Here is a 17,831-nt window from a genome sequence, read left to right as displayed (position 1 = left end):
ATGGATGGAAGTGACAATAGCAAAACAGTGAATGTACTTAATGCCACTTAATTGTACACTTATAAATAGTTAAGATGGTTTTTTAAAAAAGAAAAGAATTAGATTTTAAAAATAAAACTAACAGGTAAAAGCACTAACAAGAAAAATTTTAGGCAGGAAATAGGGAGGGCATGACTTTTCAACACGAATGTACCTATAGATAAGAAGTGGCAGAAAAATCTTAAGTAGTGAACAAGAATGTTCAGGATAGATAAGAAACGCAAGAGTTAGATCACAAGCATATTTATACCAAGTTCTCTTTAGGTCATTTACATATTGGCTAGCACTAAAGTGTTGATATTAATAGAGATATAACTGGTTTATTGCTACCCAAGGCCCTATTAAAAGAAGTATAGTTTTTATCAACAGTTGCCAGCTCTGATCCAGACTCCAACACAGAAAGGAGAGAAGCAGATCTTTTATTCAGACTGGTCCCATAATAAATAGAACTTACAAACTAGAGCTGAGATCTCTTGTATGGCAGGGAGAAGAGAGAGACAGGCTCACCATTTCTAGGCACCAGACTCAAAGACTTAACAACCAAAGCAAACAGGCATTCAAATAAAAATACAGTTAATAAAGATCTTCATTCCCATCTTACCTCAATTACTGTATGCATTTGCTAAAGTGCATGGGTAAGCTGTGGTATTTATGTTTCCTTGCAATTCTATAATAGCTATGATGAATAGCCATACTTCAATATTAATCTTATTGGCTATATTTATAATTCTTTTGCAGGGTAGCCTAAGAAATGCTAACCAATAAACCATGTGATTCACAAACTTAAAAATATGTAATCACCTTTAATTCATGCTTTTAATTCAACTAGCATAAAAAAGCACACTTAACTGATACACTAGAATGCTGTACAACTATTTAAAAAATGAGATAAATCTATATGTGCTGATATAGAAAGATGTCTACATTAAATGATAAAAGCAAGATATACAGCAGTACCATATAATTCATCTCCTTTTGGGTAAATGAAAAGTGACACATATTTAAGTTGGTAGATAACAAAACATTTTTCTAGAAAGATAGTAATATAAAAGACACTTCATAATGGAGACCTTTGGGAGGGTGTGGACACTGGGATGAGAAGGGAAGTTTTTAATTCTCATTTTATATTGTTTCTGTACTGTTTAAAGTTTTTAACAATGTTCATAATATTTTATTTATCTATCCATTTATATATTTAATATAAAATTATCTAAGTGATAGGATTATGAGTCAAGTGAGTTTCCTATATTTCATTTTTTTAAAAATCCTAATAAATGATAATTTTATAAGATCACAATTCTCTGCACTTGACCCCTTTCTTATTGAAACCTTTCACCTAGCTTATTTTCCTGATACTGCATTTAGTTTTCTTTCTTATATAAAATGGGGCTAATACTTCAGAAGTTGGTTATGATGATAAAATGAGATAAAGTATGTAAAATGTCCAGTAGAGTGCCTGACACATAATAAGCACTTAATAATTGTTAGTTATTTGTAGTAAAAATTGTTGTTTTTGTTACCCGGCACATATTAACTCTTTTCCTAGCTAAAAAGAATTTCTCCCATCCAAGTACTAACCAGGTACGACCCTGTTTAACTTCCGAGATCAGACAAGATCTGCACGTTCAGGTGGTTTGGCTGTAGATGAAAAAGAATTTCTCTTTGGAACAACCTCTTCCTTACTCTTGGCCTGTGTGGTTTGAGTAGAGCAGCATGAGATCTTAAGTCAATTAGAGCATTCCTTCCATTCCCTCTGAACAGAGTGTTTCACAGGTAGCCCAGGACTTTTATTCAAATAAATGATGTTAAAACAAAATAAAACTCTCTTTATCCCTGATCTTTAATTTTAGAGGATTTGAGGCTGGAATTACTGTAGCTATCTTACCACAGCAAGGGGAGAGACTAAAGGTGCTAGAGACCATCATGTGGAACCTGACAATAATGCTAAGACAATGGAATGCAAAGCAAAGAAACCAAATCCTTGTTGTGTCTTTGTTCGAACCCTTAAACCAGTTATAGTCCCCTGAGTTTTTAGTTATGGGAGACAATATTTTTTTTTTTCTCAAGACAATTTAGATTGGGTTTTCTGTCACTTGTAATAGAGGGTCCTGCCTTAGACATTACTGTAATTATTTCTTCTTCCTAGATTCTAAAAATGGATATTTCTTCAATGTCCTTGGCCTGGTGCTATCTTCTCTCTACTCAAAACCTTAAAAACCTAATCTATTTTTAGTGTTCCAACTATTCTTATAACACTATCCCATTCTATTTTCTGTCCTGAGCTTTATTTTCCACCTCTACTACCCACTGAATATATCATTCCATAATTCTAACCTACAGGAATAAAAACATACTTAAATGATATTTCAAAAAAAAAATAACTGTTTCACTTCCTACCTTCCTGTGCTTTTTCATGATAAATTAGGTGTTTCAATAAGACTAATATAGTAGGGATTATATTTTCTAGAGATATTCATTCTATATGTACTTTGTCTATATCTAATTTATTAATCTTGAATAATACTCTCTAAATATATATACAATACTTATATCAATTCCTGTTTGCTTATTTTTATTTATTAGGTAATATCTAATTTATCTAAATATTTACAATTACAAACTTCATTAATCTTTTAAAATATATACTCATAAATCTAATTTCAAATGTTCTGAAATGTTGTAACCACATTAGAAGACAAACAAAACACATAGAATTATGATGACAAAACTTAACCTTGAACTTAAAAGAATTGCAAATGAGGACTTTAATTCTAATTCTGATTTTTCTCTTTGTTACCCAGTCTAGAGTACAATGGCACAATCACAGCTCACTGTTACCTTGAATTCCTGGGCTCAGGTAATCCTCCCCTCTCAGCCTCCAGAATAGCTACAACTACAGGTGCCCACTACCATACCTGGCTAAGGTCTCCTTATGTTGTTCAGGTTGGTCTCCAACTCCTGGGCTCAAGCAATCCTCCCACTTCAGCCTCCCAAAGTGCTGGGATTACAGGTGGGAGCCATCAACCTTGGCCTGGACTCATTCTTATTTCTTCCTATGGGGTATAATTTTACTTTTCTAACGTCAAAAGTAAGGCTTTCCTCCTCGGACTGCCTGAAATTGCAGATAAGGATTGTTGGTAGATGATTTTAGAGTAAGAAGAGAAGACCAGGTTATACTTTCCAAAATGATTATAATCCAGTCCTTTCCAAGTGGACCAGTTTCTCTTTCTAATTAAACTCTGTTAATTTCATGAGATGTGCCCCAAGTATTAGCAATGATCAACCAAAAGTCTTTATTTCTTGGACCATAATATCTTCTCAAAAATTATACTTATTCTGAGTATCTTATTTTCACAGCATATGTTAATCTCCAGATTTAACTCTACTCTGTAGTTATTTGTTATGAATGTCTTCTCTTCCTTATACAACCTAGCTTAAGCCTGTTTTGAAAATACTTGTTTTTAGTGGGCATGGTTAGGTTCAAATAAATGTAAGGCCATCTGTCAGTTTATTGATTTATAAACCACATTTCTCATCAGTCATTAAGACCTCCCATATTGACAGCAATCATCCAACACAGTTAAATTAGAATTTATCTGTGACTTATTTTTCTTCCTATTCCATTATCACTAATTTAGGATTCACAAAGAATAGTATCTGACTAATTTTAAGAGTTTATACTCTTAACCATCAAACTCTACAAAAGCTATAGATTTTTCCCCCTAAAATGACTCCATATTTTTTCCATTCTACTGTGTAGGCACTTCTCACCTCCCACATGGAAGATTGTATAGTAACAATCTAACTAAAGTCATGACTGACCTCTTTCGCCTATAACACATCCCACATAAGTACCGTTAATTATTCTTCCTATTTTTACCAAGTCATTCCTTGGCTCAAAATTTTTCTAATAGCTGTTAGTTGGCTTTCAAGATCCTTCATAAGCTACCCTTCCTCTAACTGAACATTCCATTATTCATCGTTAGCATTTACTCTAATAAGGTCAATGTCATAAACACAGCAACGCCAAAAGTATATAGACTATGTGATAGATGAACAATCATAAACAATCCTACAAGGTATTATATGCTGGTTTTATAAATAAATGTTCTCGGAGAGATTGATAAATTGAGTAAACTGTCCAAGCAAAAAAATGATGAGATTTGAGATTCTGTTTTCTATGTTACAACTTTCTACTACATTGTGCTCTGTCCCTCACATACACAACTCAGTTTGATCTAGTCTGTGCTTTTTTCATAGTTGCTATCTCTCCAAGTCAGGTTTTTTGTAGTCTTTTATGACCTTTGAAAATACAAAAGATTCTAAAAGACCTCAAAGGGAATCCCTACATCTTCTTGGTATGCCTACCAGCCAAAAAAGAAATTTTCATTGAGCTTTGTTTTCTACAGTTTGTGTTATGAAAACAATAATTGTTTTTTCAACTTCAAATATAAAGGTATACTATAATATTGAGTCTATGCTTATTCAAACCACACCAGTCTCCTAATGCCACCAAATTCTTACACTTGGGAAGAATGTCCTCTCCATCACACCTTTTTGAGAATCAGTGAGCCTGATTTTATGATCCTTGGGGCAAGAGCCATAATATAAATTCATTCATAAAGCATATTTATTGGTGCTTTAATATGCCAGACCATCAGTATGCAAAATTTAAAGAGAAAAATAAAAAAGAGGCTAGCAGTTCTCAACGTCAAGTACCTAAGAGTTGCTGATTAAATACTGGAGATAGTCAAATTAACTGGTGGCTTTTTAACACTGTGGGAAATAAAACAAAGTTTAAGAATCTGATAAAATTTGCAGGAAAACTAACTCTCCAGAAAAATGCACAAACACTGAATTTTGTATACAATTTCAGAAGAGTTATAAATTCTGAAGCCCAATCACCTATCACCACCAAATCCACAGACTCCAGGTTAAAAACCCTCTAACAAAACTAAATTCTCTGGGAACAGGAAATGCCATACTTGCTTATTAATCCTGATTATGCCTTGAACAGTGCAGTGTAGACAAAAGCTACTTAAGAAATATTTGCTGATCGATAATTTCCTCATAATGATAATCAAATGACACGAGTAAATCGTTTCTTCCATTATGAAGACTTTTAGTCAAATAATTTTATAAGTCCGAACCCCTTTTCACTAATGACATTAATCATCTAAAAGCATTAACTCGAAAATTGTTATTTTGCTATTGACATGTGGACTAAACGGTCATTCACTAACCCAAGGTCTTCTCCTTGGTGCCCCCTACTCCCTTTCAAACTCAGGGCTCCTCCTTCGCAACCCAGCGCCGCATTGCCCCCAGGGAAACAGAAAATAACCAAAGTACACACCCTTAAAGCAGGGAAGATGGGATCCAGTGATGACTACAACTTCCAAACCCTTTCCTTATCATCTGGAGATGGAGAGATTTACCTTAAATTCGAGGAAAGTTGTGGCGATTGCTCTCACAGACAGATAGGACCAGTTATCACACCTTCTTGCCTCCCCGTCACCATAGTGACTTCTAAAAGCTACGCTCCCCACTCTTCCCGCGATACTTCCCCGCTGCGCGTCATCTGAGCGGGCCCGAGACTCCGCCCCTCAGCGAGGCCGCCCTTCTCTTAAAGGGCGTTATTGGACGACTGAGCCACGCCTGTGGGAGGATCCCTACTCCATTTTTTTTCCTCTTTTTTCGAAACTTGCCAGATTATATTTTTCAAATATTTTTAATAATAGTGCTGCTGCTGTAGACCTCAGGGAAAACATCCCCTCGTTCTTTTCACTTAGTAGAAACTTCCCTTACCACTCGGGTCCCGCCAGGAGTTCGCGCATGCGCGTGAGCGACAAGAAGATGGCGGTGGTCATCGCCGCACTTTTTTTCAAATAAGTGAATCCCAGAAATCATTGCGCGCATTTGTAACGAATTTCCGTTCGAGTTTGTATTTTAGGCGCCATTTTCGAGTGAAGGACCCGGAGCCGAAACACCGGTAGGAGCGGGGAGGGGGAGATTATACAACCGTTTCCAGCCTTGGCCTGAGTGGACTGTCCCGCAGGTAAAGTAATTCTTTTCCTGGTCAGGTTGTCACACTCTTCCTTCCCTATCCGCGGTCGCCTGGAAAGTAGAGGCCTTGAGCTGAAGCAGCGAAGTCCGGGCTGAGGCTGCCGCCGGGAGATTTCTCTCGCTGTCACCCCTCCCCCCCTCGGCCGCTCCCCGGCGGCCGGGGCTCTCGCGCGCTTCTCCCGGGCTCCACTTTTCTGAGCTGTTCAAGCGTCTCTCGGGGAGGCTCGAAGCCTCGTGGATCTCTTCCCAAAAATCCCGGTGTCTATCGGGGAAAGGGCGTCTCCCCGTACCCCCTCTGTCTCTCATCTCCCAAGGGACTAGTCATCGGGTCTGAGCCTTAACCGGTGACCTTTCATGGTTCAGTATCCCACGGGACTCCGCCCCGGGCCCTGGAGGGACAAACCCCTGCCACCCCAAAATGACTGGGCCGGAGCAGGCGCTGCCGGCGTCCGGTGGTCGGTGCCAGCCTTCGTCTGCCCTTCGGTCGGACTGCGGAGAAGAGACCGCGAGTCCCTCGGGCCGTCTCCGACGCCGAGAGCTAAATGGCGGGGACGGGAAAGTGGGCGGCGAGTTGCCCGTTAGTCTCCTCTGCTCTGGAGAGTTGCTAGCCACGCAGACTTCGTGAAGCTAATACGAACTTACCTCTCCGAGTCAGTGCGCTTGCATCCCTAGCCCCGAGACCGTGGGAACGTCAGTAAATGTCGGTCTCTGGGAATTACTTCGTTTAAAAATACGTTAGAGAATATTCTTACACAACTACACTGTGGGCGAACGGAGGGAGAGCCTTAAAAAATAGAAAAAACCCAAGCAGTTGATCAGTCCTTGACTGATTCCCAGGCACGTCTAGGTTTTCCCACTTACATAGGTCTTAAGAAAACCAAACTCACCTTCTTGGCACTCGCGTGTTTTGGTGGCTCCTTTCCGGAGGACCCTCCACCCCTGGGAGGGTTTTTAAAATGGGGCTCTCGGAAACGAGTGGACGGAGTTTTCCCCGAGTGGGGCTGGCGGTAACAGTTGGGTTTGCGGGCTGAGCGGGTCCCGCGGCGCGGGCGGTGCGGGCGCGGTCTTGCGGCCGGCGGGCTGACTTGCTCCGGCTCTCCCTTGGCCCCAGCCACCATGCCCCGTAAAGGCACCCAGCCCTCCACGGCCCGACGCAAAGAAGAAGGGCCGCCGTCGTCCCCGGACGGCGCCAGCAGCTATACGGAGCCCGAGCCGCCGTCCGGCCGCGCCGAGAACGCAGCGGCCGCGGCAGGTGAGTGACCCGCCGCGACTCGTGGGGAACGCGCGCTGGGGAACGGGGGTGCGGTGCGGCCGCGCCCAGCGCGGGACTAGCTGGGTTTACTGGGCCAGGGGCTGGGGTCTGCGGCGTTGACGTTTAAAGGTCCAGGTCCGTCCGGTAGAGCAAGTAGCTCTGGAAAGCCATTTGACGATTTTCAGAATGGGACTCCCGAGCAATTCGGTGTAAAGACGCTGGAGGGGATGGGGCGAGCAAATAGCTTCAGTTGTGAATTTCTGTTTGTGGCTTTTTGAAATGGTATAGACATCTTTATTTCCGCCGAAATTGAGATGGTCAGCCAAGAGCTAGTGGACTTTTTCCCGGACAGAATCAACATGGCTATGTGAACGTGACAAAAAGTTTCTTAACCCTAACCTCACCTTCGTGGTATTAGTTTGCCTTTAAAGAGAGGTGAGAGACGACAATTTATTCGAAACTACTATAACTTTTGTGAGTCCAGGAATTGGATGACATTATGAAACTCCTCTGTAACAGTGTCTTTGAAGCTCATGAGTTTCTAAAGTGAAGGCGGGTACTCAACGAACGATACGGAGATTTAAACTCCTCTTTAGGAAAGGGAGCAGGGAATCAGCTTGTTGTGGCTTTCCTGTATTTGCTTTATGATGTAGTGTTTTGGCTCCAAGAGGTAGTTCTGTATAATTTTGTGACTGGTGGCATTTCTTTCAATAATTTCTTTTTTAATAAAACCAAGGTGAAAGGTTAGATTCCCATCCCCGTTAATTTACCATAATGCTATATTTAAGAGGAAAATATAGATTCCTAGGTTTCATAAATAATATCTCCTCCAGGGGGATGTAGTTAGTAGTCCTCAGAACTAAATGCACTAATGTAGGCTTCCCCCTCCCCTTGCCTTCTCTTTCCTTTTCTTTCACTGACTTAGAGACTCCAAGTGAGGAACTTGATAATAGAAGTTTAGAAGAGATATTGAAAAGCATTCCTCCTCCCCCACCTCCAGCAATGACCAATGAAGCTGGAGCTCCTCGGCTTATGATAACTCATATTGTAAACCAGAACTTCAAATCCTATGCTGGGGAAAAAATTCTGGGACCTTTCCATAAGGTATTTTAAATAATTATTGTAAGGGTAATAGGTCTTCACAAGACGTTTCATTTTTGTATCATTTATCCTAATTTTCTTTCTCACACACATACACGTTTTCTATGATTATAACAGCTGAAATTACCTTTTGTTTATCTGGTGATCTTAGGTACATTTTTAGCTATAAAGTTTCCATTGAATGAAGTTGATGTGTTTTTTCGTTTGAAGGGAGTATTTTCCCTTAGAAAATTTAACTATTACAGTGAGTTTTGTTAAAAAGTCTGGGTTAGAATTAGGACATGGTCTTATTTAAGGTGCTGAAGCTTGTGATCGAAGAGAACATAATGTAAGAAAACTTAAGTTATCTTCTAGCAGTGAAAACTTTTAAACACTTGTAGTTTTTATTGCAAGTAAAAAATCAAGCAGTATAAGTTAAAATCAGTAGGATTTAGTGTGATCTTTTAAACTTTTAATTTTTTTTCTGTTTTTTTCTGCAGCGCTTTTCCTGTATTATTGGGCCAAATGGCAGTGGCAAATCCAATGTTATTGATTCTATGCTTTTTGTGTTTGGCTATCGAGCACAAAAAATAAGGTCTAAAAAACTCTCTGTATTAATACATAATTCTGATGAACACAAGGATATTCAGAGTTGTACTGTAGAAGTTCATTTTCAAAAGATAATTGATAAGGTAAGGGATTTTTACTGTTTAGTTTGCAACATCAAGTAAGGAAAACAAAGGACTTAAATACTTTGCATATTTCATTATTTTTGGCTTAACTCAGCTTTTAAAAATTCATGTGTAATTATAGCAGAAGAGATACTGATTTCATCACCTCCATTACCATACTTTCTTTTTGGGGAATGGTGGTAGCTGTTCAAATATTAAAATTTTTCACCAGAGAAATTAATTACAAACAGCTCATAGTAATCCTCACCTTTGTGGAATAAAATGGTGAGCAGTTTTAAGAACCTGAATGCTAAATAAGCATTCTTTTACTATATATTTTGGGTTCCTTTTTAAGGTGACATTTTTATTGCTGTAGAATAAATTACCTAAATTTGAAGATGTAACAATTGACTGATTTTAGCATCTTCATTATTTCAACATACATTAAATGTAATGTTATTAGTGGCCTTTAGTATCTGTGGTATGAAAGAACTTTGCCTCAGTTTCAACTATTATGATTAAGCCCTTTTGAAACTGGTGAAGGGCAAGCTAATGTGTTTTTCTACAAATAGAGACAATTATGGGTAAAATGTCTAGATTATTTACATGATCCTGTTGTTTTTGTTTTTTTTTTCTCTTCTGTTTAATAATTAGAAAATTTGTGATTCAAAAATGACTGAATGGAGCCTAAAAATACAGAAAACTAATTACACAATGAAATGGGTTTGGGGGGTTTTTTTTGTTTTGTTTTGTTTTTTGATATAAAGGGCTTTGACTACATAGAAGCATCTATTTTAATTTTGTTTCTTAGTGCCTTCTATTGTATAATTCACGTTAGAAAATAGGTTGCCAGTAAATCAGCTTTTATTCCATTGCCTATTAATTACATTAGATTCATGAACATTTTTAAGGCCATAGTTAAAGGTAAGGGAAACTGAGTTTTAATTATAAAGTAGATTTGCACTTGATTTTTTTTTAATCTGTTTGTTTTTTAAAAATGAGGGGGATCCAGTTGTAAATTCTTTGTGATTCTTTTTACCTTAAATTAATGGCACAATACTTACCACCCCCTACTAAAAAACTAAACCATATCACCCCGTTATTACTTTTCTTTTTCCTTGAATCATCTCTTGCTGCAGTTTTTAAAAATGGACTAGTCTGTCAACATGATTTAATAATTTGGGTGGGTTTGATTTGGATATGATGGGATTCTTGCCTGCCTTCATCAGCTCTTCTCAATTATGCTTTTAGGTTTGTTTGGAGATGGATTTTTGGTTGGTTGGTTGGTCGGTTTGGCTTTTTGATTTTTGTGACCTTTTTGAGAAAGATACCACCTTGGGGAAAGTATTTATTCTTTGTTAAGAAGGTTATTTCTTAGAACCATGGCCAGTATATGTACATGTTCAATTGAAGTTTTTAATCCATAGAATTAGTTTCAGTATGGAGTAAGTGAAATTTGAAGCAGGCCTGTGACTTAATACCAACAATTGTTTTCTGGTTTTGTTTTTCCTCAAAACAGGAAGGGGATGATTATGAAGTCATTCCTAACAGTAACTTCTATGTATCCAGAACGGCCTACAGAGATAATACTTCTGTCTATCACATAAGTGGGAAGAAAAAGACATTTAAGGATGTTGGAAATCTTCTTCGGAGCCATGGAATTGACTTGGACCATAATAGATTTTTAATCTTACAGGTAAGTTTATTAAAGACTTCAGAGTTCTTGTTACTTTTTCTTTTTCCCCCAATAAATCTAGGAGGTTTTCCCTGGGGTGCATCCTGTATTTTTGAGGCCTTAAAGTACTGTAGCAGCACATCATGGTTTACATACTACAGTCAAGATGCGAATCATTATTTGCTGCTTTAGAAATTTAAGGAAATTCATTCAAAACTATATTTTTATCATCAGATGTTCATTTTATGTTTAGATGGACTGACATACTTGTTCCACTCTAGCAGCACGTAAATATTGGTGTAGTGAAATAAATATTAAACACCAATATTATTGTGCTGCTTTAGTGTGACAGGGATATAGCAACTATCATTTCTGTTTGTATTTCCTGTTAAGACAACATTTTAAATAACATTCATTATCTTTTAATAGTCTGTCCTTTTCTTTGTTTTTGTTCTTCATTCTTATCTCTCCTAATATATAGCAAAAAACTGAAAAAGTCTGTACATTTGGCTGTACTTGACGAATTTATCTGAGCATCTAACTAATTTTAATTTAATCGTGTTAACATTTAGAATGGTTAAGTAAAAGTTTATTCAAATTGGCTTTTGTTTTGTTTAAAATGGCCTTGCTTTTTGAACCACTACTGTTGGTAGATCACAAAGTAACTTTGGTATTACATTCTTAAGTTTCACAACTTTTAAAAATGAAAGTCTTTTAAAAGGGGTGTAAAAATTAAGTGCCTGATAATAAGTTGATTTTTATTAGAAACTATATTTTTTGAGTAAATGTATATTCTACAAGCATGGCTTGGGAAGAAAAATCCCCTGTTGTAAGTTTTTTAAAAAATTTAGTGTAAAACCATGGCTTTGTCAGGCATTTTAAAATTCGTGAGTTTGGTTGAGGGTATTCTGTATTCTATCCAGAATCACCAAGAACATAATAATAAAAGCAAAACTATTTTGTGATACAGCAATGGCTGAAATAAAGTGGGAATTTCAATTTGATACTAAAAGTTTTGTTAATATGACTGACTGTTCACAGTAACAAACTTACAAAATGTTAGCTTCTATTTCCATTTTAATCTTTCTTTAGTTTTTTAAAAAATAATTATTTTTAGACATACATAGTATACAAAGTAAATTATTATCATTCTGGAGTAAATTTTAATAATATATTTTATTACCAGGCATAATACATGTGTAATCCTTCTATGACCCAAACTCATTTAAAAATGATTGTTGGGGGAAATCAGTTGCAGGTGTATTTCTAAACAAGATTTGAATTTATTTAAATGTGAAATTAAAGCATTTTTTTAAATCAAGGTGAACTGTTTTATGGACTTTCATATGCTAGGATTTGGTTAATTATGGACAAAAACTTATGCCCCTTTATAATAGTAAATTTGATGGTACCATTTGATGGGAAACTATACTTGTGTTTATGTTTTCTTTATTTGCTGTTTCTTTACTATCATCCTGGGATAAAGTTTTATACTTATGGAAAAACTCATCAAAATAAAGTGGACTGGGCCGGGCACAGTAGCTCACGCCTATCATCCTAGCACTCTAGGAGGCTGAGGCAGGCGGATTGCTCAAGGTCAGGAGTTTGAAACCAGCCTGAGCAAGAGTGAGATCCTGTCTCTAAGTAGAAAGAAATTAATTGGCCAACTAATATATATAGAAAATATTAGCTGGGCATGGTGGCCCATGCCTGTAGTCCCAGCTACTCGGGAGGCTGAGATAGTAGGATTGCTTGAGCCCAGGAGTTTGAGGTTGCTGTGAGCTAGGCTGATGCCACGGCACTCACTCTAGCCTGGACAACAAAGCAAGACTGTCTCAAAAAAAGAATTAAAAAAAAAATAAAATGGACTGCATTTTAACCCTTCTAAAGATAACTTTTTTTCCCCATGCAGCCTCTCTGTACATAATTCAATAATAAAGTAAGCTAATAACGTAATAACTACCCAGAAGAGTAAATAATAGCTTATAAATTGTCAACTTTATGTTAAATATGTGCCTAGGATGCCTAAGCCATTTGTCCTCGTAATAATGTGAAACTTTTGATGTGATCTTTACAATTACATTGTTTAAAGCAATTCTCCCTAAATAATACCAAGGTAAATTTTCCAAGTTATACGATTAAATTTATAGATAGGGGCCTTAGGAACTCACCTGTTAGGAGGAAACAGTGATTGAACTAGGTAGAACTAATGGTAGAACTAAAAGTTTGAGGGAAAGTGGCAGTGTTTTTTTTCTATGGATTTTTTTTTTTTTGTCCAGTTTTTTATCACAATCTTAGACTCTTACACTGGAGATTTAAAGGTAAGTAAGAATGTGGTTTTCATTAACCTTCTCTCCCACTGAATAACATTTATTTTAAAAACTATCTGTGATTTGGGAGACTGAGAAATCAGACACAACATCATAGTATCACTGTCTACAATATAAGTGATTATTTTGAATAGAATATAGGCTATTTGGCATTGGTAGTGACAGCCTAAGTAATCTAAGTTTAGTACAAGTAAAACTTCATTTTTAAAATTAAAAAGGACTAAATTTTAGGAGTCTATAATAGAGTAAAATTGTATACAATGTTAGTATATTGGTTTAGGTTTTTCAAGCAAGCATTTTTAATATTTGAATCCATTAAAGATTTCATTAGTTGACCATTCAAATGAGTTCCTAATGTGGCACTATACTAATATGCTCTAAATAATATAAAGATGATTAAACATTGTTTCTTGTCTTTCAAGAGATTTATACATGCCCTCAAAATATTAGATTATGATTGACCATTTTATTTTTCATGTTTGTACATTTCTTTTTATATATACCTTATTTGGGAGCCTTTGTCGTATTATAACTATTCCAAACAAGTAGAGTTTTATTAGGTCTGTGTAGCGTTTCAAGGGTAACTATGACTTAAAAATTAGGTTTAATTAGTTTTATTACATTTGCTCTTTTCAAAGGTAGAGGAACAATAGTGCTTGTATTACAAAGTTGCATTAATGATTGCTATCTCAGGAGTGTTTTCGTAAACTACTCAAAAGCTGCAACTATTAGTACAACTTTAATTTTTGTCAAAGTTTTCAACTTCATTAGCTTTTTGTCTTTATATTACAAAGACTAAATTAAAAACAAGAACCAAGGTTTTTTTTTTTTTTTTTTACTTTTGTAATTTGGAGATTGGATTAACCTAGGTTTTAGTTGTTGCCTATCCATCTCTTCCTTTTTCCAGTATTCTCCTAAGCTTGTCATGGCATATAAACTATTTGAGTTCTAATCTTTTAGTTTGTAGAAATAAGTCTATGCTGTTTTTTTTAAAAAATGCTTAGTTTTATCGATAATACTTGTTTTCCAAAAGTGTCTGATTCAGCAGCCTGAACTAGGAGAAAAATAGGAAGGTGCCCCTAATCAACCAGAACAGATATCAGTAAGTCCAACTGCTAAAGTATTATCCTATTTATGCACTTATTTTAAATAGATACTAATCTGGGTGATTTAGTTTCTTGGCACCTGGTAGCTTACAAAGAGCAAATTAGAGTACTAACTGTTAGAGAAAGATAAAGAACAATTAATGATTTACAGAATAGTAAAAGATGGAGAAAATAAAAGGATTATCAAGGTAAAATAAAAACTGAAAGACTAGTAATTCTGACAATTTAATTTTGATGCAAACACACATATTTATCTGAAGAATCATTGAAGCCTTATTAGGAAAAAAAGCTTTGTTAACAGCTATATGATGATTGAGTTTTATGTATTTCATGCTTGCTAAAATTTGGATTACATTTGAATAAGGATAAAGGGCATTTTACCTATTCATTCCTCTTAGAGTCTTAATTCGTATTTCTAAAAATTAGATTATCAAAGAGTATTAGAACTGGATCATAGTATCCTTGTTTGCCACCCAACAAAGCCTTCAATATATTAAGATTTAAGCCCTTGATATTATAAATGTCCCTTTAAAGCATATTTGCTGTTTTTGTGACTCTTAAAAGTCATACTGAATATTTTTACAGTTGCTTAATGTCCCTGATACAGTATGAATAGAATTTAAAACATAGAAAGTCCATAGTAAAATAACAGTGAAAAAGTGTTTAAAGCCTAGTTTAGTATGCTTCAAGTTACAGAAAGTAGAGAAAACAATTTGGGAGCTATGCAATTTTGTCAACTTCAGATACTAACATTATAACAACTTGTAACTTTTTTTGTGTGTCATCGTGCCAATCACTATTTATAATTTGGAGCCTTAATATGGAAGGGTGACTTTTAATTCAAGTTGATACTTTTAAATTACTTTTTAACTATATTGAATTTATTTGTTACCCTAAATTAAAACCATATTTTAATTTTACATGGATTGGGTAAGTTTTCTGAAAAAATAAGAAGTGGTCCTCTAGGCACAGACTGTCAACCCACAGATTACATTGGAGATGGCACGAAGTGGAAAAGGGAAGAAAGCAGATGTTAGCAAGTGGTACAACAGGCAAAGGACATTGAGGAACAGAGCCACAAAAAAAGTCCTAGGTTGACATTGGAATTCCATAGTCAAAGGACAAGTAAAGGCCTTACTGTAATTACATCCTGTTGGTTTCAATAATGCTAATCTAATAATATAGTAACAGGTTAAAAAAAAGAAGAATGCATATAACAATTGATGAAACAGTTGAAAACAGTGTTATGTGGGGTTTGAGATGGAACTATTTTGATTCATAAATGTCCTTGTCTTTTTTAACTGGGTAACCTTATTAGAGTGAGAGGAAATCATATCTGTATATCCTTCATTTTATTTGGGGAAGGAGGAACAAATAACCAAAAACAAGCAACTACTGTGCTTTACCCAAAGCTAGACGGTTTCATATTTTTGTTCATTTGTTTTGAGAGACAGGGTCTTGCTGTGTTTCCCAGGCCCCAAACCCCTGAACTCACTTAAGCAATCTTCTGGTCTCAGCCTTCCAAGGGGCAGGGACTACAAGTGCACACCACTACACCTGGTGCAAGGCTGTTCCTTAATACCTGTATTCCCATCTCTTCAAGTAATTTGGCCAGGAAAAAAGTGGTGTTTTTATTTTTTTATCAGTATAAACAGTTTTTGTCGTTGTTGTTGTTTTTGAGACGGAGTCTCACTTTGTTGCCCAGGCTAGACTGCCATGGCATCAGCCTAGCCCTCAGCAACCTCAATCTCCTGAACTCAAGCAATCCTACTGCCCCAGCCTTCCGAGTAGCTGGGACTTCAGGCATGCGCCACCATGCCCGGCTAATTTTTTGTATATATATTTTTAGTTGGTCAATTCCTTTCTATTTTTAGTAGAGATGGGGTCTCACTCAGGCTGGTTTTGAACTCCTGTCCTCTAGCAATCTGCCTGCCTTGCCTTCCCAGAGTGCTAGAATTACAGGCATAAGCCACCACAGCTGGCCCTATCAGTATAAACTTTTAAACTGAATCCCAACTTCCAGTTATCTGAAAAATGTATACTTCACTAATACTTTATAGCCATTTCACTGAAATATAACTTCTCTTGGCATGGTTTTTCATTCATTTTAAAATAGGTGTGCAGATACTCAATTTAGGTAGTATACTAGGTATCAGATACTGTTTATTTGGATTATAAACAGTAACCCATAAGATTTAAACTATAACCTCTAGATCAGTGGTTCTTAACTAGAGATAAGGTAGTTCTATACCCCGCCCAGGACATATAGCTGTGTCTTGAGACAGTTTGGGTTGTGATAGCTGGTGGAAGGGGGACTCCGCTGGCATCTAGTGGGTAGAGGTCGGAGATGCTATTAAGCGTACTATAGGCTGGGCATGGTGGCTCATGCCTGTAATCCTAGCACTCTGGGAGGCCGAGGCGGGCGGAATGCTCGAGGTCAGGAGTTTGAAACCAGCCTGAGCAAGATCGAGACCCCGTCTCTACTATAAATAGGAAGAAATTAATTGGCCAACTAACATATATAGAAAAAATTAGCCGGGCATGGTAGTGCATGCCTGTAGTCCCAGCTACTCGGAAGGCTGGGGCAGTAGGATTGCTTGAGCCCAGGAGTTTGAGGTTGCTGTGAGCTAGGCTGACACTACAGTACTCACTCTAGCCTGAGCAATAAAGCGAGACTCTGTCTCAAAAAAAAAAAGCATACTATAATGCTCAGCTCAAAATGTCAGTAGTGCCACTGTCGATAAACCCTACCTAGATAAAAACTTTGAATAACATTCTTGGCTGCTTCAGTGACTGAAGTTTATCCTGTTATAACCCAAAGATTTGGACATTTTTCCAGACTTAGATCCTATCTAAAACAAGTATCTACATATTTTAATTTATACCCTGATTCGTACATAATGTGATAAATGTTACGGTGAATAAAATAACAGGCTTCTTGGATAAGAATTTCACTTTATATTTGATAGTCATGTGCTGATAGGTTTTCAAAGTATCAAGTGATGTGTAAAATATTAACAGTTACACCTTTCATTGAGTAGATTTTAAAATGAGCTTTTTATCTAGTTCTGTTATCTTTTTACTTTTTATAATAATAAGACTTTGGGTAAATATGATGCTTTGTCATTAACAAGTATTACTCCAAATTTTTAAGGTTCACTCATTTACTTTAAGATATTTGAATATACTTTTTTAAATGTGTAATTCTTTTTCTTGACTTCATCTTAGTTATTTTGCTATAAACAGAGATATTTTTTTCCACTTGTTTGTTCTGTTATAGTAGTCTATAGATGCTGTGAATTAAAATATCAGCATTTTGCCCAAACATGTTCACGCAAAATTTTCTCCATCATCAAACTAAAATGGCTGCCTGGCAGTCAGCCTTGACAGTTACTGATTGTGAATTTTTATTTCTGTTTTTCTCTTCATAATTGAACTGCATAAATACAAATATATAAATTTAATTAAGGTTTTAATTACAGTTTACAGTTGTTATATTAGTAATTACAGGCAAAAGTTTTCCAGTGTCTTATGTACTAGTGCCATTAGTTTTCTCTAGCCAAGATGATCAGATTTCTTCTGTTATTACCATGAGAAATAGGTTATTTCCTTTTC

General features: G+C 36.4%; 2 protein-coding genes across 3 annotated transcripts in view; one reads left to right on the top strand and one right to left on the bottom strand.

Moving 5' to 3' along the window:
• IFT80 (intraflagellar transport 80) overlaps nt 1-5,613 on the bottom strand; it is a 123,271-nt gene extending 117,658 nt beyond the window's left edge. The window contains exon 1 of the mRNA XM_076004253.1: nt 5,475-5,613. The gene's annotated coding sequence lies outside the window, so the exon portion shown is untranslated. The remainder of the gene's footprint in view (nt 1-5,474) is intronic.
• Nucleotides 5,614-5,764: 151 nt separating this feature from the next.
• SMC4 (structural maintenance of chromosomes 4) overlaps nt 5,765-17,831 on the top strand; it is a 35,366-nt gene continuing 23,299 nt past the window's right edge. The window contains exons 1-5 of one of the 2 annotated variants that reach the window (XM_076004246.1): nt 5,765-6,094; nt 7,214-7,354; nt 8,280-8,458; nt 8,935-9,126; nt 10,625-10,801. In XM_076004246.1, coding sequence (XP_075860361.1) covers nt 7,219-7,354; nt 8,280-8,458; nt 8,935-9,126; nt 10,625-10,801 — 684 coding nt within the window. In that variant the 5' untranslated portion in view covers nt 5,765-6,094; nt 7,214-7,218. The remainder of the gene's footprint in view (nt 6,095-7,213; nt 7,355-8,279; nt 8,459-8,934; nt 9,127-10,624; nt 10,802-17,831) is intronic. The other variant, XM_076004249.1, reaches the window with a different exon arrangement.

The sequence above is a fragment of the Microcebus murinus genome, chromosome 1 (genome assembly GCF_040939455.1).
Source record: "Microcebus murinus isolate Inina chromosome 1, M.murinus_Inina_mat1.0, whole genome shotgun sequence".
In the NCBI taxonomy this organism is placed as follows: domain Eukaryota; kingdom Metazoa; phylum Chordata; class Mammalia; order Primates; family Cheirogaleidae; genus Microcebus; species Microcebus murinus.
This window is presented reverse-complemented; position numbering and strand designations above follow the sequence as displayed.